Genomic DNA, 25,876 nt, shown 5'->3' with positions numbered 1-25,876 from the left:
AATTTGATCTACTCCCTTAAGCTCCAAGCAGAACTTTTTTTGGGTTTTTGGTTTTAAATGGAGGTTTCCCTCACTCCCACTTTTTCCCTCTAGTTGACAAAAAAAGGGGTTTCAGAGTTAAGGGTAAAATTCTAAGAATAACCACATTCAATATATGTTCATTAAAATAAGAAGATAAGCTTGTTATTTTTTGACCACATAAAACTTTTTAGTACAGAGTAATCTTGCCATGACTATCTAACAATTAGTTTCCTTGCTCACTTTACTTGCAGGACTTGCACTAATAGTTCTACTTGGGTGGAGAAGACCCTTAGTCTGGAGGCACTGACGGATCCTTTGTTAGATGAACTGAAAGTTAATGATTTTTTAACAAAAAGTGAGGGAAACCCAGCTGGTATCAGTTTGGAGCATCTTTTGAGCAGTGCTAATGGCATATCTATGCGCACCAATATGATGAAATTTATCCGTAATGCTACATTGCTTTGTATGACTGTATTCCCACAAAACTTCATCCTTGAAGAAGCAGCTCTTGTTGCTGAGGAGCTGTCAAATACCATGATGAATTCATCCAGCTGTTCAATCACCCCTTGTCGAGTGCTTGCAAAGAGTCTATTGAAAAGTAACCGCCAGGTAAATATAATACTCGAGTCTCAAGTTTAAGGAACACTTTTGACTGCATGAGTTTTCAGGTATATATTTTAAAATATTTGGTTTCTAATAATCATGATTGTTTTAAATTTTAAATAGGTATGTGTCTTGATGAAAATATTTTGACTTACATTTGTTCTTCAGCTTTTTACTGTTGTGTAGGAATCTAATGCTTCTGTGGTTACATGATTTAGTGCAATATCTGAAGTTTTATTGATAACCTATTCGAAGCAAGTTCTCTGTCACTTGTTTATGATGCCACACTGTCTCACTCATCCCTCTTTAAGATGAAATTTGTGCTTGATATTTTATTTTCCTTTCATTTCCGCCTTTCCTGGTAATGATTTTGTGGAAAGGTTGATGTTTGGGCAAATAAACACGTTCCATTTGATTTTTCCTTATTTATTTATATATTTACTATAGGATATATTGCTATGTGGAGTCTATGCACAGAGAGAGGCAGCATTTGGGAATATTGATCATGCTAGAAAGATTTTTGACATGGCATTGTCATCCATTGAAGGACTTCCTGTGGTATGTTCCTAACTTTAGTTTTTAGTACTTAAACTTGGCATGGTTTATGCTAATCATGCTATATGCATGTGGTGATTGAAAATTATTCTTCCATGCATTTTTCTTCCTTCCATTGAATTGGAGTCCAAAATCAAGCCTCTCTTGGCTCTGCCTAATTAAAAATTTGAGTACATGACCGCCATCGCTTATGAGGTATGAAGATGTTATTGCCTTCACCTTAATTTGAATACATATGGAGAAAAGGAAATTTAAATGGATTATGCTAATGTAACATGTAAGTTAGTTTGGTACTCTGATTTTTTATTAAGGGGCATGGTACCTCAGAATTAGAATCATAAATCAAAGTGGGCCTCTTTGGAGTGACCAACCCTAGAATTAGAATCGAAGGAAAAAATATATTATAATAATAATTTTTAAAAATTCATAGATGATTATGATTATGATGATGATGATGATGATTAGGCAAGACCGAACGCCTAATGTGCTCGCCTCGCCTGTTTTTAAGCATGGTATCAGATATTTATTATTATTAACTACTTCTATTAATGCAATTGTAAGAATAGTGATGAACTATTAAAAATCAAATAGTAAATCCAAACAATACTACAATAGTGATAGTGATAGTGATAGTGTAAAGTAACTATACTAATGCTAATGCTAACACAACAATTTAATACTAAAACAAGAAAAGAAAAAATAATATGTTGAATGAGAGGTGCTGGAATAGGAATGAAATATCATATCAAATATCTCAATTGTTTCCACTCCCATTCCTGAGCTCAAAAGTAGTGAACTGCCCCTTAATGATTGGTGTGGAACAATTATAATTCATGTAAAATTATTGCAACAAATTCAAGTATTATACCTTAGTATTTGCAGGTTTTTAAATTTAGAAACCAGACCTTGCAGGGTAATTCTATTATCCTAGTGATTTGCTCCAAAAGACCTTTGGGTAAAGTTGTTTAGAGCGTTGTGGTTGAAGTGAATTCTTTTTCTCGCATATTTTGTGATTGGTTATTACACGATGCTCAAGCTTTCATGCTATGAAAATATATCAGTGTACTGTTTTGGGTTTGAGTTTATATTGGGATTTTATGGTATAGCATGACATTTATCAGTTGAAGCTGCATTCTTGAATTGAAACACTGCTTATGACAGATCGTTGTCCTCTCATGCCTGTGTTCTATTCTATCTGCAGTAAATTTTTTAGTATCCCACCCCCTCTCTGCCATTTTCTTTCCCTTCTTTTTCCTTGTGTCCCACTTTTTTTGTCCTACATCACATATAAACTGGAATTCTCCAAAGTATTTCTTATGACTAGAACAAATCCTAGTTCATCATTTCATGGGAAAATGCAGTCTTATTATTTTGTAGTTTCCCAGCTCCAGGCACTTCCTCATTCTGGTTGTGAAATATGTAATAACCCCTTTATGGTTTGCGGGATGTTGATTGCCCCCATTTTATTAGTGTTTCCAGCTAATACAGAGTGTGGTCAACACACCAAGACAGCAAGTTTAGAAAAATACTATTATTATAACTTTGACCGAACAAACCTGATGGCGAAGAAAGAAGAAGTGGAGGAAAAAATGCTTCAAAGACACAAGTCCAAATGTTGAATTGCTTGTACAAGCTGCTTAAGTTCATGAATCCCAACCATATCATCACCTGTTTTGACAATGTTGACAACATATACAAGAAAAATTCAATATTTCCCTGGATTGTGAAATAACATAGAATAGTGAACTCAACATTTCTGAAGACCAAATTCATTGGACAGCACAACTAAATCTGCAAGCCATGTTTGGTCATTACAGGATAAATTTGATGATGTTAGTTCATAAAAATTAAAAAATGAGGATGTAGTTAGCATGATTTTGAAAACTAAATGGGGTTTCATTAGGCTCAAGCGATGAACTAAAAGCAGCTGGGTGCATTTCAGAACAGGAGTTTTACCCTTGATGGGAGAATTCTCCTTGTTCTGACAGGCTAACCAGGCTGCAAGCATTCAGTAAATGTTCTTCCATAGAGGTTAGCCTGTGTTAGTCTCCTTCCTAAGAAGATCCTCATTCAGATTTCATTATTGGGTGATATATTTTATCATATGTATTGCCTTTAGTGTGACATTTTTCCTTTAGAGGATGATTCCTATTTGTGTTTTTTAATTATGCAGGACGTTCGGAGAAACGAGTCTCTGTTATATCTCTGGTATGCTGAAGTAGAGCTGGCAAACTGTTCTCATGGTAGTCCAGAATCATTGCTCCGTGCTTTACACATTTTATCTTGCCTGGGAAGTGGTGTGAATACACTCCTTACAAATGTCAACCATCGAGTCTGCTGCAGCTGAGAGCACGCCAAGGATTTAGAGAGAGAATAAATTTGCTACGTTCAACCTGGACACATGGTGTGATAGATGACCAGTCAGTTGCTCTTGTATGTTCAGCCGCTTTGTTTGAGGAAATTAGTATTGGATGGACAGCCAGTGCTGAAATTTTTGACCAGGCATTTTCAATGGTTCTTCCCGGTAATTAATATTGCACTATATATTTCTAACCATAACTTTCTACTGCATATATTTTAACCCTAACCGTAGGCCTATGTCATGTCCAAATCATCTTTATATATTCTCCCCAATTTATCTTTAGCAAAGCATACTTGGCTGTAAATTTTTTTTATTTTTTTTTATAAATCCTGCAAGGTTACCAGTAGAGTGGCAAGGAACATTGCCAATCCCCTAGTTATTTTATAATATCAAACATCATAATTCAAAGAGGGGAATTAAATCTTACTTCCTTACCTGTGATAGGTGAACAAGCACCTAGAACAAAAATTGAAAGTTGAAAACTAGGAATGCTTCTAAGTGGGAGGATTCCTCCCTTACAACAAATCCTAACTAGTAAAGCCAAAAAAAGAGGCTTTGAGGGGGGGGGGGGGGGGTTGTAACGGAGTCGTCCATGACAAAACCTTACGTTCAATAAAGTCATTTCTATTTGGTCCTTTCTTGTATTACCAATAACGAGCATTGGCATTTTTATCTTAGTTACAGCTATCATATGGTGTTTCCCTTGTGCTTTACCAATAATGTTTGAATGCATCTCCTACTGTTGACTTTTGTTCTGTATCACTATTCTAATAATGCATTTCTGCAGAAAGAAGAAGGAACAGCTATCATGTAGAATCTTTGTTCAACTATTATGTTGCCATGCTTTCTAAACATCACAGAGAAGTAAAGCTATCAAAAGTGTGGCAGTCTGTATTGAAAGGGCTGCAGATGTATCCTGTCAGTCCAAAACTTTACAGTGCATTAGTTCAAATCAGCCATCTTTACACTTCGCCAAATAAGCTAAGGCTGGTATTTGATGAATACTGCAGAAAGTAAGTCCTTATGCTACGTCTGCAGCTCATGGAATACTTCATTTTTCCATGATCTATATTTGATGAATGTTGCTATGCATGCAATATTTGGCATATATTTATTAGTTGACTCTGGATCTATATCAATTATCACAATCTTACATCTCTGAAGTTACCTAACACTGGTAAAAGGCCTTATGGAAGATTTGTATGAAAAAGTGTTGTCCTTGGCCTTCAGGCCATTTGCAAATCTGAACTATTGGTTTAATTGTTATACAAGTTCCAGTCCCAGCCCATGAGAACGTATAATAGGTCAGACTCAGTGCATCTGACTCTACCATGAAGAGAATAGTTGATTGCTCCTGCTTTTGATCATGTTAACCTCATTTCCCTACCAGACAGCCTCACCGAAACTTTTCTTCATTTCTCTCTGTCTTGTTTACTCTAATGAGTAATATCATTACTCCTATAGTGTGAGGGAAAGTGGTTTTCCAGCTCCACATTGGTATGAGAGTATCCAAACATCTTCAGTTATGGCATTTAAATCTCCAATGATCTTTGGAAGCTGATAAACAGAGGTGTTGTGGTCTTTTATTTAATCACTTAATAATTGAGGATGCATCTCTTAGACTGTAACAATAATCAGGTTATCATTAAAATGTACTCCCTTTGTCCCTATTCCCTATTTATTTGTCTTTAATCTGTCCCAAAACAATTCGAGGTGGGTCAATTTGACATATTTTAAACTGTCAGTCGAGAATGGCCTGTATACCTTTATTGTGTAGTGTAGATCAATCTCATAACTTCTTACTCTTTCATGATCTTCTCTGTTTAAACTTCCAGGAAACCATCTGTTATTAATTGGCTATTTGCATTGTCATTCGAGATAAGTAGAGGTGGTTCCCAGCATAGAATACGCAGACTTTTTGAGAGGGCATTAGAGGATGAGAAACTGCGTAAGTGGGTGATAATCTGGCGTAGCTACATCGCATATGAACATGATATAACATGTAACGCATCAGCTGCAAGAAGAGTCTTCTTCCGAGCGGTCCATGCTTGCCCATGGTAAAATTCCTCTGATGACAGTGCTTTATGATAATCATTGTGCCGAAATTTTCTTAGATAAATCTATGTCTGTCTCATTGATCTGCTCTCCAAATATGATAACAGAATTATGTGCATAGCTGTTGAGGCTAAAGAATAGGAATTGCAGTTTGGAAATGATTCTGCTAATATGCATTTCAGAATGATCTGTAAAAAGTTTGCGTATACATGATGATCAAGTCCAACTTGGTCTCCATATATATGAATCCCCCCCCCTTCCGGGGGGGGGGGGGGGGGGGGGGGGGGGGGGGGGGGGGGGGGGGGGGGGGGGGGGGGGGGGGGGGGGGGGGGGGGGGGGGGGGGGGGGGGGGGGGGGGGGGGGGGGGGGGGGGGGGGGGGGGGGGGGGGGGGGGGGGGGGGGGGGGGGGATTCATATATATGGAGACCAAGTTGGACTTGATCATCATGTCTACGCAAACTTTTTACAGATCATTCTGAAATGCATATTAAGCAGAATCATTTCTGGTTCAAACTGCAATCCTATTCTTTAGCCTCAACAGCTATGCACATAATTCTGTTATCATATTTGGAGAGCAGATCGATGAGACAGACATAAGATTTATCTAACAAAATTTTCGGCACAATGATTATCATAAAGCACTGTCATCACAGAGGAATTTTACCATGGGCAAGCATGGACCGCTCGGAAGAAGACTCTTCTTGCAGCTGATGCGTTGCATGTTATATCATGTTCATATGCAATGTAGCTACGCCAGATTATCACCGACTTACGCAGTTTCTCATCCTCTAATGCCCTCTCAAAAAGTCTGCGTATTCTATGCTGGGAACCACCTCTAGTTATCTCGAATGACAATGCAAATAGCCAATTAATAACAGATGGTTTCCTGGAAGTTTAAACAGAGAAGATCATGAAGAGTAAGAAGTTATGAGATTGATCTACACTACACAATAAAGGTATACAGGCCATTCTCGACTGACAGTTTAAAATATGTCAAATTGACCCACCTCGAATTGTTTTGGGACAGATTAAAGACAAATAAATAGGGGAATAGGGACAAAGGGAGTACATTTTAATGATAACCTGATTATTGTTACAGTCTAAGAGATGCATCCTCAATTATTAAGTGATTAAATAAAAGACCACAACACCTCTGTTTATCAGCTTCCAAAGATCATTGGAGATTTAAATGCCATAACTGAAGATGTTTGGATACTCTCATACCAATGTGGAGCTGGAAAACCACTTTCCCTCACACTATAGGAGTAATGATATTACTCATTAGAGTAAACAAGACAGAGAGAAATGAAGAAAAGTTTCGGTGAGGCTGTCTGGTAGGGAAATGAGGTTAACATGATCAAAAGCAGGAGCAATCAACTATTCTCTTCATGGTAGAGTCAGATGCACTGAGTCTGACCTATTATACGTTCTCATGGGCTGGGACTGGAACTTGTATAACAATTAAACCAATAGTTCAGATTTGCAAATGGCCTGAAGGCCAAGGACAACACTTTTTCATACAAATCTTCCATAAGGCCTTTTACCAGTGTTAGGTAACTTCAGAGATGTAAGATTGTGATAATTGATATAGATCCAGAGTCAACTAATAAATATATGCCAAATATTGCATGCATAGCAACATTCATCAAATATAGATCATGGAAAAATGAAGTATTCCATGAGCTGCAGACGTAGCATAAGGACTTACTTTCTGCAGTATTCATCAAATACCAGCCTTAGCTTATTTGGCGAAGTGTAAAGATGGCTGATTTGAACTAATGCACTGTAAAGTTTTGGACTGACAGGATACATCTGCAGCCCTTTCAATACAGACTGCCACACTTTTGATAGCTTTACTTCTCTGTGATGTTTAGAAAGCATGGCAACATAATAGTTGAACAAAGATTCTACATGATAGCTGTTCCTTCTTCTTTCTGCAGAAATGCATTATTAGAATAGTGATACAGAACAAAAGTCAACAGTAGGAGATGCATTCAAACATTATTGGTAAAGCACAAGGGAAACACCATATGATAGCTGTAACTAAGATAAAAATGCCAATGCTCGTTATTGGTAATACAAGAAAGGACCAAATAGAAATGACTTTATTGAACGTAAGGTTTTGTCATGGACGACTCCGTTACAACCCCCCCCCCCCTCAAAGCCTCTTTTTTTTGGCTTTACTAGTTAGGATTTGTTGTAAGGGAGGAATCCTCCCACTTAGAAGCATTCCTAGTTTTTCAACTTTCAATTTTTGTTCTAGGTGCTTGTTCACCTATCACAGGTAAGGAAGTAAGATTTAATTCCCCTCTTTGAATTATGATGTTTGATATTTATAAAATAACTAGGGGATTGGCAATGTTCCTTGCCACTCTACTGGTAACCTTGCAGGATTTATAAAAATAAAATAAAATAAAATAATTTACAGCCAAGTATGCTTGCTAAAGATAAATTGGGGAGAATATATAAAGATGATTTGGACATGACATAGGCCTACGGTTAGGGTTAAAAATATATGCAGTAGAAAGTTATGGTTAGAAATATATAGTGCAATATTAATTACCGGGAAGAACCATTGAAAATGCCTGGTCAAAAATTTCAGCACTGGCTGTCCATCCAATACTAATTTCCTCAAACAAAGCGGCTGAACATACAAGAGCAACTGACTGGTCATCTATCACACCATGTGTCCAGGTTGAACGTAGCAAATTTATTCTCTCTCTAAATCCTTGGCGTGCTCTCAGCTGCAGCAGACTCGATGGTTGACATTTGTAAGGAGTGTATTTCACACCACTTCCCAGGCAAGATAAAATGTGTAAAGCACGGAGCAATGATTCTGGACTACCATGAGAACAGTTTGCCAGCTCTACTTCAGCATACCAGAGATATAACAGAGACTCGTTTCTCCGAACGTCCTGCATAATTAAAAAAACACAAATAGGAATCATCCTCTAAAGGAAAAATGTCACACTAAAGGCAATACATATGATAAAATATATCACCCAATAATGAAATCTGAATGAGGATCTTCTTAGGAAGGAGACTAACACAGGCTAACCTCTATGGAAGAACATTTACTGAATGCTTGCAGCTGGTTAGCCTGTCAGAACAAGGAGAATTCTCCCATCAAGGGTAAAACTCCTGTTCTGAAATGCACCCAGCTGCTTTTAGTTCATCGCTTGAGCCTAATGAAACCCCATTTAGTTTTCAAAATCATGCTAACTACATCCTCATTTTTTAATTTTTATGAACTAACATCATCAAATTTATCCTGTAATGACCAAAGCATGGCTTGCAGATTTAGTTGTGCTGTCCAATGAATTTGGTCTTCAGAAATGTTGAGTTCACTATTCTGTGTTCTTTCACAATCTAGGGAAATGTTGAATTTTTCTTGTATATGTTGTCAACATTGTCAAAACAGGTGATGATATGGTTGGGATTCATGAACTTAAGCAGCTTGTACAAGCAATTCAACATTTGGACTTGTATCTTTGAAGCATTTTTTCCTCCACTTCTTTCTTTCTTCGCCATCAGGTTTGTTCGGTCAAAGTTATAATAATAGTATTTTTCTAAACTTGCTGTCTTGGTGTGTTGACCACACTCTGTATTAGCTGGAAACACTAATAAATGGGGGCAATCAACATCCCGCAAACCATAAAGGGGTTATTTACATATTTCACAACCAGAATGAGGAAGTGCCTGGAGCTGGGAAACTACAAAATAATAAGACTGCATTTTCCCATGAAATGATGAACTAGGATTTGTTCTAGTCATAAGAAATACTTTGGAGAATTCCAGTTTATATGTGATGTAGGACATGAAAAAAGTGGGACACAAGGAAAAAGAAGGGAAAGAAAATGGCAGAGAGGGGGGTGGGGATACTAAAAAATTTACTGCAGATAGAATAGAACACAGGCATGAGAGGACAACGATCTGTCATAAGCAGTGTTTCAATTCAAGAATGCAGCTTCAACTGATAAATGTCATGCTTATACCATAAAATCCCAATATAAACTCAAACCCAAAACAGTACACTGATAATTTTCATAGCATGAAAGCTTGAGCATCGTGTAATAACCAATCACAAAATATGCGAGAAAAAGAATTCACTTCAACCACAACGCTCTAAACAACTTTACCCAAAGGTCTTTTGGAGCAAATCACTAGGATAATAGAATTACCCTGCAAGGTCTGGTTTCTAAATTTAAAAACCTGCAAATACTAAGGTAATAATAACTTGAATTTGTTGCAATATATTTTACATGAATTATAATTGTTCCACACCAATCATTAAGGGGGCATTTGGTTCACTACTTTTGAGCTCAGGAATGGGAGTGGAAACAATTGAGATATTTGATAATTGATATTTCATTCCTATTCCAGCATTCCTCTCATTCAACATATTATTTTTTCTTTTCTTGTCTTTTAGTATTAGTATTAGTGTTAGTGTTAGCAATTTAGCATTAGTATAGTTGTTACTATTACACTATCACTATCACTATCACTATTGTAGTATTGTTTGGATTTACTATTTGATTTTTAATAGTTCATCACTATTCTTACAATTGCATTAATAGAAGTAGTTAATAATAATAATAATAATCTGATACCATGCTTAAAAACAGGCGAGGCGAGCACATTAGGCGTTCGGTCTTGCCTAATCATCATCATCATCATCATAATCATAATCATCTATGAATTTTTAAAAATTATTATTATAATATATTTTTTCCTTCGATTCTAATTCTAGGGTTGGTCACTCCAAAGAGGCCCACTTTGATTTATGATTCTAATTCTGAGGTACCATGCCCCTTAATAAAAAATCAGAGTACCAAACTAACTTACATGTTACATTAGCATAATCCATTTAAATTTCCTTTTCTCCATATGTATTCAAATTAAGGTGAAGGCAATAACATCTTCATACCTCATAAGCGATGGCGGTCATGTACTCAAATTTTTAATTAGGCAGAGCCAAGAGAGGCTTGATTTTGGACTCCAATTCAATGGAAGGAAGAAAAATGCATGGAAGAATAATTTTCAATCACCACATGCATATAGCATGATTAGCATAAACCATGCCAAGTTTAAGTACTAAAAACTAAAGTTAGGAACATACCACAGGAAGTCCTTCAATGGATGACAATGCCATGTCAAAAATCTTTCTAGCATGATCAATATTCCCAAATGCTGCCTCTCTCTGTGCATAGACTCCACATAGCAATATATCCTATAGTAAATATATAAATAAAATAAGGAAAAATCAAATGGAACGTGTTTATTTGCCCAAACATCAACCTTTCCACAAAATCATTACCAGGAAAGGCGGAAATGAAAGGAAAATAAAATATCAAGCACAAATTTCATCTTAAAGAGGGATGAGTGAGACAGTGTGGCATCATAAACAAGTGACAGAGAACTTGCTTCGAATAGGTTATCAATAAAACTTCAGATATTGCACTAAATCATGTAACCACAGAAGCATTAGATTCCTACACAACAGTAAAAAGCTGAAGAACAAATGTAAGTCAAAATATTTTCATCAAGACACATACCTATTTAAAATTTAAAACAATCATGATTATTAGAAACCAAATATTTTAAAATATATACCTGAAAACTCATGCAGTCAAAAGTGTTCCTTAAACTTGAGACTCGAGTATTATATTTACCTGGCGGTTACTTTTCAATAGACTCTTTGCAAGCACTCGACAAGGGGTGATTGAACAGCTGGATGAATTCATCATGGTATTTGACAGCTCCTCAGCAACAAGAGCTGCTTCTTCAAGGATGAAGTTTTGTGGGAATACAGTCATACAAAGCAATGTAGCATTACGGATAAATTTCATCATATTGGTGCGCATAGATATGCCATTAGCACTGCTCAAAAGATGCTCCAAACTGATACCAGCTGGGTTTCCCTCACTTTTTGTTAAAAAATCATTAACTTTCAGTTCATCTAACAAAGGATCCGTCAGTGCCTCCAGACTAAGGGTCTTCTCCACCCAAGTAGAACTATTAGTGCAAGTCCTGCAAGTAAAGTGAGCAAGGAAACTAATTGTTAGATAGTCATGGCAAGATTACTCTGTACTAAAAAGTTTTATGTGGTCAAAAAATAACAAGCTTATCTTCTTATTTTAATGAACATATATTGAATGTGGTTATTCTTAGAATTTTACCCTTAACTCTGAAACCCCTTTTTTTGTCAACTAGAGGGAAAAAGTGGGAGTGAGGGAAACCTCCATTTAAAAACCAAAAAGTTCTGCTTGGAGCTTAAGGGAGTAGATCAAATTAGGCTCTGACTTTCTCAGTTGTGAGCCAATTGTGATGAATGTATGTGGTAGCAATGTGAAGCCAGCATGATATCTATTAAAAAGAAAAATGATCCCTGCAAACCAGTTTATCCTTTTCATTCAGTGTTTTACTATGGACATTGCTTACTTTATCCCCGTATGTAATAATGTATCCTTACATATTTAGTATTTTACTTCTCTCAATTGGAACAGGGTAGTTCCTTCTGCAATTTGTGCATTCTTATCCCTCTAAAGTGCGTCTGGAACAATTAAAAGGTACTTTTATCATGATTTTATCTTTCAATAGTTGGATTGCTTGACTAAAAACAAATTCATTACTCTGTATAAAATTATTAGTTACCTTTACAATACTAGCCAAAGTTGCAACTTTATCTAGTTATCACCAAGCTGGTTTTCTATTTGCTATGGACCTAGTTTACCCAAGTCACAGCCATTTTAGTCTTGCCAAGTTGTTTTGATATTGCAACTATAGGCTGTAATTAGTGGCACAGTCAATGCAATTTGGTAAGGAGCAGCAGCTCTGCAGCAATGCAAGTAGACAGTTGAGTAGCAAACATGTCCATTTGGCGCAGCTTGCTTTGGAGCTTATCTGCTCCAAAATGCAATCTGCTCCAAAATGCAAACGCTAAATATAGAATGGCTTTTCACACCACATAAGAGGAAAAGTCCTCTTTTTCAAGAAGTTCCAAATTAAGGCTTAAAATTTTAAATAAACAAAATAAAATAAATTAAACCCTTTTTTATGAGTGATTAAAAATAGCTTGTTCAGCTCCTTCCATGTTTGATAGAGTCAGCAAATCAACAACCAAATAGCTAAACAATTGACACAGTATTCACTCTATTTAGAACCATAACTTTTTTTTTTAATCTTGAGAAAGGTAAATTAAAACAACAAAGTTTTCTGTCAAATAGAAGAGTATACTTAAGTAAGGTCATAGTAGGTCAGTAGAGGTGTGAGGAAAATTTGTACTAGTTCTCTTTGTAATAGCAGAATCATCGCATTGTAGATGGGGGTGAGTGGATAATGCAATATTTCCTCTAAGATGCCTAGCTCCCTCTTTCTTTCATGAAAATTGCACTTTCTTTTCCCTCTGTCCTTTCAGAGCATTCACACAACCCTTGTCATCAAAGAATGTTAATAATCACATGATTTCCCACAACACAGATTCATTTACTTCCCTTTGAGATTTAAGACATGGAAACTTGAATCAAAATCCATCTCCAACTACTAAACTGGTGCAATATTTAAGGCATATATGCATAAAACCTAACAAGCTAACACAAATAAATCATGAAAAAAACTCCAAAACTGACACACATTAGAAACAATGATATCAAGTATGCAATAATATGTACCATTGAGCCATCCTCCCGCCATAGAAATCAATAAATTGGGACACCAGAGACAAGCGTGCTTCCTTGGAATATATTGAGAATAAGTAGTCACTGACATCCTCATATGCTATTACTCTCAAAAGTTGATCATCGTCTGCAGCATGATATGGTTCATAAGTTCATTGCCATTATAAGTGTCAGCTATATCACATTATCACAGCCATACTCCAATTGAAAAATTACTTTTGGGGATAGATAATAGCAGAAAGGAATTATGAGGCTAGGCAGAGAAAATTTCCTTGAAATTCACACTGAAACTGGGAAAGAGATACTAACCACAATTTGCACGAACAGGCATCCACTGGTCTGAATCCCTTTCTACCTCTTCACGAACAGGCATCCACTGGTCTGAATCCCTTTCTACCTCTTCTTCTGACCACCTAGCCCATGTTCTTGTGTCTTTGACCTCACCATTCACTTCAGCAGCAGCAGCATCAATTCCAAGCATTTTCAACAAAGCTTCAGTATCATCCTTCTCATCAGCTTCTTGCATTTCAGCTCCATCCTCTAACTCCTCGAGAACTCCATCACTATCTATCACCTTTTCTGAAACTTCATTAATTTCTTTGATTTTCGATAATGGTTCTGACCAACCAGTCCAACCACCTTCGTCAACATTACTTGAAGATTCCTCCTTCACTGCCTGTTGTCTCTGTTCTTCCTCCTTTTCTAACCATGTTGACCAGCCAAGTGCTCCATCTTCCCCAACTCTAGCACCATTGCTACTCCAAAAATGTTCAAAAAGTCTTTGTTTACTGTTTTTGCTAAGAAGTAAAGAAGGGGAGAACAAGCTATATTCAATCTCTGCTTGAAACAAGGCAGTAGCCAACTCTTTGTACCCCGCTTGCCACTCAAACCGACAGAGAGACATAAATATATCAACTAAACCAACTTCTAGTTTTACAATAGCTGGATCAAGAGAAACTAAACCAACTTCTAGTTTTACAATAGCTGGATCAAGAGAAACTTGCATAGCACCTTGGCGGACCTATACCAAAGAAAAACAATGGAGCCACAATAAAAACATGAAAACTTATAATTATGACAAAAGTGAATGCTAAGTGATCTCAAGAGAAAGAAAAGTCAAATGTTCACAAATCAAGATTCAGAAAGATGACAATCACATAAGTTTACAAGAATACATCCAGAGTCAGAACCTGCCTGTGCTGCTTATGACATTACTTTGTTCAAAGTGTGGTTATTACAATAGAATATTCTTTAAATGATGGGAAAGACCAACAGTATTTGCCCTCAATAATACATAATCGCTTCATGTAGCACCGTATTTTAATTGATAAAAGATAAAAGAAATTTAGTGATAACAGCCAGAGAAAGCAAACATAAAAAAACATTAGACACAATGAAACCAAATGAGGTGACTAACTATAAATTAACAATATCTTTTATGATTATCTGAAGCTCAAAGATGAGAATGAAAGGAATTTCAAAAACCAAATCTCAAGAGCAAGAGAACTCAAATATATGCATAACAATATCAGAAAGATCACAAACACTGAGGTTATATGAATATGTCAAGAGTTGAGACCTGCCTATGCTGAGGTTATATGAATATGTCAAGAGTTGAGACCTGCCTATGCTGCTTACTGCATGCACCAGATAAAGCTTGTATTGCATTTGCATAAATTTTTCTCATTTCGGACACCTTGAATCTTGAAAATTCACCCTGAACAAACCGCAAAAATTCTCTCCACAAAGTATAACTGTCAGAGTTTTGCAGAAGTATCCTTTCCCACCGACTTATCAAGACATCTATACTATCTCTGCTCTGGTAAGCATTCATAAGAGAGAGAAGCAGGTCTTCACTGTCTGGATTAAGTTCAGTAGCCTTCTCCAGAATACTAATCTTCTTTTCAAGTATTTGAAGACGAGCGCCTTTATGTGGCTGCATACTGGCAACCTTGTCCTGAAAATCAGCGAAGTCCAACCAAATTTTCTCATCATGTGGTCGTTCTCTTGTCATCTTGTTGAACTCCTTTGTCTTGAAAAATATTTCATCTTCCCATGATTCCTCCACTACAGTAGCTCCTGAAACTGATTCATCTCCAGATCCTTCATCAATCAAAGGGATAAAATCAACAGAATCTTTCAACTGGGGCCTTGCATGAGAAAAAATTCGAGTTCGCTTCAAGTTCTTATGACGCTCCACAGCGGCATATTTTGCAGACCAGTAGCGACCCTCAGCTCTGAGCTTGCTATCAAATGCATCAACATCACCGTCTGGATCAAAAATGCTATTATGGTTCCGCCAGCAATAATTAAGCTCAAATGTTTTCCTAGTGTTACGAAGTTTGTACCGAGCAACATCCATTCTGCACTATCACAAATTAAATTCCAAAGTTACATTTGCCAGTAATTTACTATAACAAAGTAGATGGTAAAACATATTAGCACAAACACTATTTGGTAACAGAAACAACTGAGACACTCTCTTTTATTTCATGAACAAGTTCCAGGGAGAAAATACAGTAAAGGGGGGAAAAAGTAGCATTTGAAGAAACATAGGTTTTTTGCTATTTAAAAGTTTATATATAACTAGAGCTAATTCCACTATTTCCTTGGTCTCAAATTTCAAACACAAGAAACCAAAATATAAAATGAAATCATATTCTATTTCTTGTATGGTGCTCTCTCCTTTCATCAGCTCCTCTGGACAGCAAAGGAATTCTACTTCAAACCAAGTAAGACCACAAACTCAATCTCACTTGAATGCTATAGTTAAGCTCATAAAACAACTGCAAACCATCCTAACTGACCATTCCACAAGCAAAAACAGAGTGTAAGAGAAACAATTCACTCCAGTATCCATTCTACAGATCGCATAAGAATTTGGAACAAAATAATTAGCCAAATATCACTAAAATTGGATCAATTTGGCAATGAATAAGAATGTGATAAGCCAATGCCATAATCAAAATTAATTACAAAATTTAAGTGGTGAAAATGCAAATACTTGTATAGGCATCCAAAGGCCAAATTATCACGATCTCCACGGGAATCAAAGTAATAGTCTTTGGCATTAGTGGCAGCAGCAGCAGAAGACGACGCCCAGCTTGCCACATCTGGTTTTCGCGAAGAAAATAGAGGATGCTCGTATGGCTTACGCGCATCAGCGGAGCGCTCCCTCCTCCGCTTCCGCTTCTTCATCCGCCTTTTCCTTCTGCTGTCCGAAGGAGAAGAAGAGCGGGCGCGGTCTGATGCGGAGGAGTCCAGCAACTCGTACTGTGCTCGTTCTTTATTAGAGCCCTTGTCAACTTCTTTCTCTTCTTCTTCTTCTTCTTCCTCCTCTTTGTCTTCGTACTGGAAGGGGGCATGGCGGTAGTGCGCCGCCGATAGGGAGTCGTTTATGACGGAGAGGTTGGTCGTGAAGCTGGAGTTGCGAAGCCATTCCGGAACGGCGGCGGCGGAATTTGAGAATTGAGGGGAAACTGGAAACAGAGATGACGTCGTTTTAAGCTCTTCACTTGTCTCTTGCTTTTGTCGCGCAGATTCATCTTCTTCCTTCTCCATGTCTCCAGTCGAAGTGAGGAAAACGTCTCGTCCTTCAAGTTTTAGCCATTTTGAAGGAGAAATTTACCAAAATCATCCATGGAATATGTTGATTTGGCAAATTATATTGTATAAACGTAATGAATTTGTTATAAGCTATTTGGCAAACTTAGTTTCTGTTTCGCGGGCTAGCTTATAACTTATTTTGAGAACATTACCCAACAGAGTTTATAGTTTATTCTATCAAATAGAGTCGTAGCTTTTCAAAAATAAACTAGTAGCTTCTTAACTTGTTTCCATCTTCATCCTTATTATTTTAAATAAATGACACCCTTTACCCCTCCTAATTAAAACATTTTTAGCCTTTATTTGCTCTTCAGTATGTTTGGTCGTAATTTTAATTTGACATTTGTATTTGAACATTAATTTTTGTATGAACTAATTTTATGAATTATAAACATTTTGTTTTATTTTATATATTTTTAAATATATGTTCTTACTTTATATTTTCTTAAAATATATTAATTTCATTATTTTATATTTTAATATGTAAACAAACCTATTTAAATTTAAAACTATTTAAATTTTATGAAAACTGTCCTTTTTAGTCTTTTTATATTTATCAATTTATCAAAAAGCTAGTTTTACCAAACACTTTTAAACATAACAGTTCTTTAGGTTTCAGCTTCGAGCTTATAACTTTTCAGCTAGGTTTGTCAAACATAGTCTTAGCTGAAAAGGTAGCTGAAAGCTAAAAAGCCATAAGCTAGAAGCTAAAACTGAAGAGCTGTTAAACTAGTTGTTATGCTTAAAAGTGTTTGGTAAAATTAACTTTTTTGATAAGCTGATAAATGTGAAAAAACTAAAAAGGACATCTTCATAAAATTTAAATATAACATTAAACAAAAAATGTATCATCTAGGTATAACTAAAAATGTTCATTTTCTGTGTACATAAAGCATATTATTTTAACACATAATATACATTTTTTGGCTACTACGTATTTCCTACTTAACAGCAAACTTAAAACTATGTTTGGATGATATAACAAAAATTGTTCATTTTCTGTATACATAAAGTACATTATTTTAACACATAAAATATATTTTCTGACTACTACGTATTTCCTACTTAACATCATAACTAAAAATGTTCATTTTCTATGTAAATAAATTACATTATTTTAACACAATATATACATTTTCTAAAGACTACGTATTTCCTAATTAACAGCAAAAATAAAACTATGTGACTTCGATTTTATAAACACGTATAGAGAATGATAAATTTAATAGTATACATACCTAGTCCAATAAAACTCAAATTCAGCTTCTGTATCAATGTATTTCAGTAGAAAATTAAATAACTCTACAAAACCTTTCTGATTCCTTAAAACTTTGATATGTTTCTTTGAATTCTCCCAAATCTATCTATATATATATATAATAACAGAAGTTCCTGGAAAGCTTTTCTCCCCAAAAACTGGAGGGCGTTTTAGTCAAAACATAAATAATAAATTAATATAATTAAATGAAAAAAATATAATGGATAATTGGATATTTACGGTGGATAATGGCCGAAGGTTTCAAGATGAAAGCATGGGTGTTGGGGAATCAAAACATAATTAATAAGATTAACATATATATGGCCGTTATACTCTACGATTTGACTTAGTCCAACAAACAACCACCACCCTAATTACCTAATTTTGCCTAATTAGAATACAGTCAAGGATTATATTTACTCATTTGTAATTAATAAATAATCAATCAATAATAATTATTAATCAATTATTATTATTATTTTCCAAATAAATCTCTTATGTAATAAATCTCATACCACTATATAAATCAATATGAATTCAACTTATTTTACATCATTCACTATATATTAGAACTACTATAGCCTCATAGCATAGCAAAAAAATTATATCTATAATGGCCCCTACTTTTGTTACACTCAATAAGATAAACGCCTACAACACTGAGTGGTCAATAATAGTACGATTGATTCGTATTTACGAAGTAAAGAACAACAGAGGTGCAACCTTAGAATCTGTGTTGGAAGATGTAGAGGTATATATATATATATATATATATATATATATATATATATATATATATATATATATATATATATAATTTCTTGAATCATAATATATATTTTCTAATTCATATTCATATATATGTTCTATAAACCCCTCTACAAATTTGTTTATATTATTATTATTATTATTATTATTATTATTTATAATTTATTATTTGGCTTTATCAATTGTTGTTTTAAGTTTGTTTTTTTTTCTTTCTTTTTAAAATTTTGTATATCATTGTTTTTTTTTAATACAAAGTTTTATGTTTTATTTGCATTGAAAAAATAGGTAAAATTTGTTTTTTTTTGGGTACATTCATTCACAATTCCTATTTTATTATTAATATATCAGGGTACCCGTATACACTTGACATTCAAGCAACTACATGTTGAAAAATTCAAGTGTATGCTTGATGAGGGATGTTTATACGGAATAAATAATTTCATTGTTTCCAACAATTCTATGCCATTCAAAACCACTCAACACAAATACATGCTCAGTTCCATGCGGGGCACAGAAGTGATTGAACATGCAGATACCAGTTTCCCAAACAATATTTATAAATTCAAGGAGTTTGGCCAACTTAAACCAGAAGATATAATTTATTCAGAATTATTTGGTAATATTGTTTTGTATACAATAACTTCATCTTCTAGCATATGTTATCTAATTTAATTATTTACAGTTATTTATTTGTTAAAATAGATTTGATTGGCTTTATTGTATCTATGCAATCACCTTGCACTACATTAGTTTCTGGGAAACAAAAAAGATTCATGGAGATTGTTATTCAAGATCATGAGTAAGTAATGTTTAAAATATATTTTTATATATTACAATTTATTTTTTTTTATGTTACTATATTTGAAAATAAATATTATTTATTTAACAACTATATACAGGGAAAAAACTTTAAGATGTACTTTCTGGGACCAATATGTTGATTTATTGCTCCCGCTTGTGGACCACCCAGATCCGGAACCTGTTGTGTTGATAATTCAGATGTGTCGTGCAAAAATGTATAATGGTAAATACCTAATTTCATCATCACGTGTTATTCTTTGTAAATTTATTACATTATTTTTTATTAAAAATATAAAACATCCTATAATGTTAATCTTTGTTATCTTATTCATTAGGTGAGGTTTCAATCACAAATACATTTGGTGCCACTNAACAATATCATCATCTACAATAGCAGATGAGATCAACACTGAGACAATCCGGAATATTAGTCAGTTGTACGATGCTCCTGAGGTGTGTATATTTAATTTACTACAATTGTCAACACAAGTGTAAATTTAAAATCATAAATATTCTTTCTCAAATTACTATTTGATTTTTTGTAATTGTAAACATATAGGTTGGAAGCTTTTGGGTGTTAGCCAAAATTGTGGCTTTTCAAAATATTGGAGATTGGTGTTATTTATCCTGTAATAGGTGCTTAAAAAAATTAGAACCGTCATTGAATCGTTTTCATTGCTTGAAATGCAATAAATATTGGCCCAATGGTACCTTTAGATATAAAGTTACCATAAGAGTCTCTGATGCGACTGGGAATGCAGCCTTCCAACTATGGGATCGTGAATGCAATGATTTATTTGGAAAATCTGCATCTGAATTAAAAAAATCTTATGTGGAGGTTAGAACTAATTGTTATTGTATTATATTCAACTTCTCTTTTATTTTTTTAGAATTATACTAATTCAAATCCTTTATTGTATAGGATGAAATGGATTCGTTTCCCCCAGAAATGAATGTTGTAGTTCACCAAACCCTTCTGTTTAAGGTTCAAGTAAAACCAGAGCACCTATCAAATTTTTATGGATCTTGGACCGTAATGAAACTTTGTCGTGAACCAGGACTTATTTCAAAAGTTCGTGATAGTATGGTGCTCGAGAGCCAGGTTGGAAATATCTCATATTTAATTTGTAATTAATTTTTAAATAATACAAAGTAAATAATATATATATATATATACTTTCATTGTATAGGATTCAGATGCTTTTTCCACATTCCAACATGGTCAAGATAACAGTGTTGAGGTAATTTATCTTTGTTATATAATAAACTATTTTTATATTTATTCTTTTAGCTTTGAAAATATTAGACAACATAAATTATAGAAACATTTTTTTTATAGGAATTGTCTTCAGGTGGTGAGGTCACAACACCAATAAAAGATCTCAAAAAAGACGTTGATGTTGAAATAATTGGATCTGGATCTTCCAGTAACAGCATTAAACGTACCTTGAATGATTCATTTTCATCCAATGTTGGAAAGAAGTCAAAATTGATTGTGAAGATAGAAAAACCTTGAAATTGAACAAGGGTGGAGTTATTTGGTGAATTATTTATTACATTTGTTCAGAAAGTTTGAAAGTTATGTTGAATTAGTTTGCATTTATGTTGGTGTGAGTATTTTTTTTAATTTGTCATGTTTTTATAAATTGGATTTCTGTTATAAACCAGATTTTTGTGCTATTAAATGTTTCATTAAATATATTTATTTCCATATATTATATTTTTTTAATCTTTTTTTATGAGATTTTTTATTACTCTTAGATTATAAAAATATTATCTATCTATCTATCTATCTATCTATCTATCTATCTATATAAATAAATATATAATTTCAAATGAACAGATACTACATTGTAACATTTGCAGTAGTACTCAAAAAAATTATATAATAACAAACTATGTGATTCAATTTACTCATAAAAAATGAAATGAAATTTAGTAATAGTATAATTAAGAAATCAAATTGTATTTAATTGTTAAAAAATAGGCTTATCAAAACAAACATTTGAACATAATCAAGCACCCTAATTACAATCTATTTTAAAAATTTATATAAAAATTTATATTAATTCCTTAAATTATATATTACGGATATTATTTCTGTCAACACCACAATGTAAAATAAAAACAAATATTGTTGAAAATAATTACAGATATGAGCAAAATCTTTATTTTATATGCACCAAATCAATAAAATAATTATAAATTTATTGAATTTATTATGGTGTAAATTTAAATCAAATATTCATTGATAATCATTCTAAATATGAGCAGAATCAAAATATATATTATTCATTAAACTAAAAGATTACATCACAGAAGTATAAATACAAAATTATTGTCTTTCAACTAAGTTTTAAGCTACATTATTCCATACTCTTTAAAAACTATACATTTAGACTATAATACTCATGAAACAGCTGCTGGAATCCACCTCAATAAAACAGTCACGGCTAAGTCCCAAAAATCGTACAGACGGTAATATATTCTTTCATTAAATTAATAATTAAAATTTTTTTTTGGTTTGCCGATGCTTGGGAGTTCACATACTTATCAGCTTATGAATTCTTTAATTTTTTCTTTTTATAAAGATAATGCATGGGAATTGATATACTTTTAAGCTTATGAATTACGAATACTATGTGGATTTTTATTATTGACTATTGTAAATAGTGTAGGGATTTGGTTTTGCCGTTTAGGTAGGGATTTGAGCTATGGGAAATTTATCTTTTATATATAATAATAATAATAATAATAATAATAATACTAATAAAAAAAAGGACAATGTGAAGAACAACACAATTGTAGTGTAAAAATATTATTTATTTTTTTTATAACAATATTTTTTTTGTGTTTTCATAAAAGAGTCGGCCATAAATCAATTTAATTTCATTTCAATTCTATTTTTTACTTTTTTCTATTTACCAGTTATACCAAAAGGAACTAGGCAAGATATTGTGCATGCAACAATAAATGCATCTTACCTATGGAGGTATTGTAAAGTCCTACGCTTGACAAAGAATATGAGACTCCAAAACTCATCCTCAAATAATGATTATGCACAACTGAAACATTTTTCTGAATGGATTGCAAAAATTGGAGATGGCAAAATTGAGGGGCAAACAGATGAATGTGAATACATAGAGATACCTGGACAAATACTCTTACAGTATTCTACAGATCCCATTAAAGCAATTGTGGAAAGCACGTATCCATCATTCTCAAGTATAATTGATAATCCATCGTACTTACAAAAAAGGGCGATATTGGCACCAACACTTGACGTGGTACATTCTGTAAATGAATATATGAGTTCTTTAAACACGTCTGATGGAATTACATATTTGAGTTGTGATAGTACTTGCAAATCTGATTCTAATGTTGATATGTTAGCTGATGTTCACAGTCCAGAATTTTTAAATGGAATCAACTGTTCAGGTGTACCCAATCATGCATTGACATTGAAAGTTGGCACTCCAGTTATGCTATTAAGAAATATTGACCACTCAATTGGTTTATGTAGTGGCACAAGAATGGTAATTACTAAACTTGGAAACTATGTTCTAGAAGCAAGGATATTGTCCGGAACAAGTGCAGGTGAGAAAGTACTCATACCGAGAATGTCACTTACTCCATCAGACTTGAGGTTGCCGTTTAAATTTCAAAGAAGACAATTTCCATTAATTGTCTCATATGCAATGACAATTAATAAGAGTCAAGGACAATCGCTTTCTCATGTAGGCCTATTCTTGAAAAAACCTGTCTTTAGTCATGGACAATTATATGTTGCAGTTTCTAGGGTCACTACTCCAGAAGGGCTGAAAATATTGATTTGTGACAGTGAAAGCACCAGAAAAACTTCAACAGCAAACATTGTATACAAGGAAGTTTTTCAGAATTTGTAAATATTCGACTTCATTCTAAAATAATATTTTAACTTTATAATTGTTATTAAATTTAGTATCTTCTTTACTTTCAAAACAAAATTTACTACAGTAGTAATTAAAGTAATTATGTTTTAATTTCGAGATTTTTTTAATTCCAGACTATTGTATACTATTTTTTTTAAACTATTCAAACATATTTATTATACAAAAAAAAAACTATGGGAACAAAACTGTTTTAAATCAAGTAATTTAAAAAAACATTCAAATACAGTTTGATTCCAAGAATCTTTAATCATCTTAATGATTTTTAAAATTATTTACACTTTTTCCCATATTTATTTAGATAGTAATGACATTAAATATCGAGAAATATATTATTCATACTTTTACAGTTATCTTATCATTGAACAAATATACACTAAAAATATGATAATTATTTATTGTTTATAATTTAACATCTAATTTATTATTAAAATATCTAATAAAAAAATTTCATCCGTGCATCGCACGGGTAAAATACTAGTATGCTAAATATAGAGCTTGGGCCTTGTGGTCGGAAAAATTTGAGAAATTGCAGCAGGCGTAGCAACACACTGATTCGTCATGATTGTTTGTGGGCACTTACCATCCATAGCTTGCAAAAATTTTCTAAACAACTAAACAGATGATTCTATCCTCTCATTCAATAAAAACTCACATTGGAACATTATGTTTATATAATGGTAATTCAGGCCAACAAAGAGACCACAAATCATATCATACTTATTACCATACGTTATATCATGTACTAGCAAATCACCAAACATGCAAAATCCTCCTTCGTTTTTGCATCCCTCCAAAAAAAAAATAAAAAAATTGCATAGTCTTGCATCAACATCCACTTCAAAATCAAAGAAAAAGTCAAATTTCATTCGATTACCAAACCTAAAGATCTGAATTTGTGAATTCGAATCGGTGTCATCTAAGCTCTTTATTAAATATGTAAGCAAGGTATTATATGCATCCCTTGGTGTAAATCCAACAAAGGGTGAGCCTCCAGATTTGCTTTTCAAAAATCGAATGTCATCCGCCAATGCAACCCCATTCATTTTCAAGTCTTTTAAATATGATAATTGGTTACTATCAATATTTCGGTGTGACCGAAGCAAATAGCTAGTGTAAGAAGTGTGATGCACATTAACCGTCCATTTGGTACGTTCGCGTAAATGAATATGAAAAAGAATGAATTTTAATTTCATTGGTAAGATATAAAGACAAAGATCATACTCATTTGATGGGCTTGTTTTAAGTTCGTTTTTTTTTTTGAAATAATAAAGAATAAATTGTCTAAATTAAACAGTAACATCCCTGAATAATAATAATAATATAACAAAAGTAATAGTAAAATATGCATTTTAATAATTTGTAACAAATTTATTAATAATAGTATTACATTTTTTTATTATAAGTATTATAGTTTTAACATCATGACTCGATTCGTCTCAAGGGAGACTTATCCATAATATAATTAGGTCATTGCAAGCAAAATGAAGTTTAGAAGTTAGAAACATTTTTTTTTTGGTGCGAGAAGTTAGAAACATTGAATGCATATTATATATGTAATTGCGTTCAAATAAGAATCAGCATTCTCATTCGAATCTACGAATATTTAAAAGAATGCATCATAAATTTTACATGAATGCACAGTATTGTAAGTATTTCATGAATGTACAACAATACGGTGTATTTGTGTAGTAAGATTTTATTACCAAAATGGTCCCTCGACTATTGCGTAATTACCAATTTGGTCCTTAACAATTTTTCGTGCCCAATTAAGTCCCTCGACTTTGAAAAATTTAACCAATTTAGTCATCTGTTTATTTTGCCGTGAAACATCCGTTAAATCGGGACCAAATTGGTAATTTTACTATAGTCAAGGGACCAAATTGGTAATTAATTTTTCACTGAAATGGTCCATTGACTATAGCAAAATTACCAATTTGGTCCCGATTTAACGGATGTTTAACGGAAAAATAAATGGATGACCAAATTAGTTAAAATTTTTAAAGTCGAGGGACTTAATTGTTAATTGGGCACGAAAAATTGTCGAGAACCAAATTGGTAATTTCGCAATAGTCGAGGGACCATTTCGATAATAAACTCGTCTAGTAATTTTGGTAAATTCATGTAGTAGGTGTGATGCATTTGTGTATTAGTCGCGGTGTGTGTGTGTGTACGTAGAGAGAGAGAGAGAGAGAGAGAGAGAGAGAGAGAGAGAGAGAGAGAGAGAGAGAGAGAGAGAGAG

General features: G+C 33.7%; 2 protein-coding genes across 3 annotated transcripts in view; one reads left to right on the top strand and one right to left on the bottom strand.

Annotated features, from left to right (window-relative positions):
- The window catches only part of LOC116014344 (protein NRDE2 homolog), a 19,831-nt gene extending 2,912 nt beyond the window's left edge, over positions 1–16,919 (bottom strand). The window contains exons 1-11 of one of the 2 annotated variants that reach the window (XM_031254386.1): positions 16,277–16,919; positions 14,894–15,635; positions 14,236–14,293; positions 13,670–14,193; positions 13,582–13,627; positions 13,267–13,399; positions 11,269–11,626; positions 10,716–10,826; positions 8,160–8,511; positions 7,305–7,530; positions 6,261–6,482 (exon numbers count right to left, since the gene is read on the bottom strand). In XM_031254386.1, the coding sequence (XP_031110246.1) occupies positions 6,261–6,482; positions 7,305–7,530; positions 8,160–8,511; positions 10,716–10,826; positions 11,269–11,626; positions 13,267–13,399; positions 13,582–13,627; positions 13,670–14,193; positions 14,236–14,293; positions 14,894–15,635; positions 16,277–16,833 (3,329 nt within the window). In that variant the 5' untranslated portion in view covers positions 16,834–16,919. Of the gene's footprint in view, positions 1–6,260; positions 6,483–7,304; positions 7,531–8,159; positions 8,512–10,715; positions 10,827–11,268; positions 11,627–13,266; positions 13,400–13,581; positions 13,628–13,669; positions 14,194–14,235; positions 14,294–14,893; positions 15,641–16,276 lie in introns of both variants that reach the window. The other variant, XM_031254394.1, reaches the window with a different exon arrangement.
- A 5,809-nt stretch (positions 16,920–22,728) lies between these two features.
- On the top strand, positions 22,729–23,610 carry LOC116026867 (ATP-dependent DNA helicase PIF1-like). The gene has a single exon (XM_031268322.1). The coding sequence runs from the start codon at positions 22,729–22,731 to the stop codon at positions 23,608–23,610; it is 882 nt and encodes a 293-aa protein (XP_031124182.1).
- The last annotated feature ends 2,266 nt before the right edge of the window (positions 23,611–25,876 follow it).

This window comes from Ipomoea triloba, chromosome 1, assembly GCF_003576645.1.
Source record: "Ipomoea triloba cultivar NCNSP0323 chromosome 1, ASM357664v1".
Taxonomy (NCBI): domain Eukaryota; kingdom Viridiplantae; phylum Streptophyta; class Magnoliopsida; order Solanales; family Convolvulaceae; genus Ipomoea; species Ipomoea triloba.
The sequence above is the reverse complement of the archived record's forward strand: the minus strand, read 5'-3'. Positions and strand labels throughout refer to the sequence as shown.

What these genes read in the sequence shown, in the direction of transcription:
- LOC116026867 (XM_031268322.1), top strand. Translation starts at nt 22,729, where the DNA reads ATGAGACTCCAAAACTCATCCTCAAATAATGATTATGCACAACTGAAA.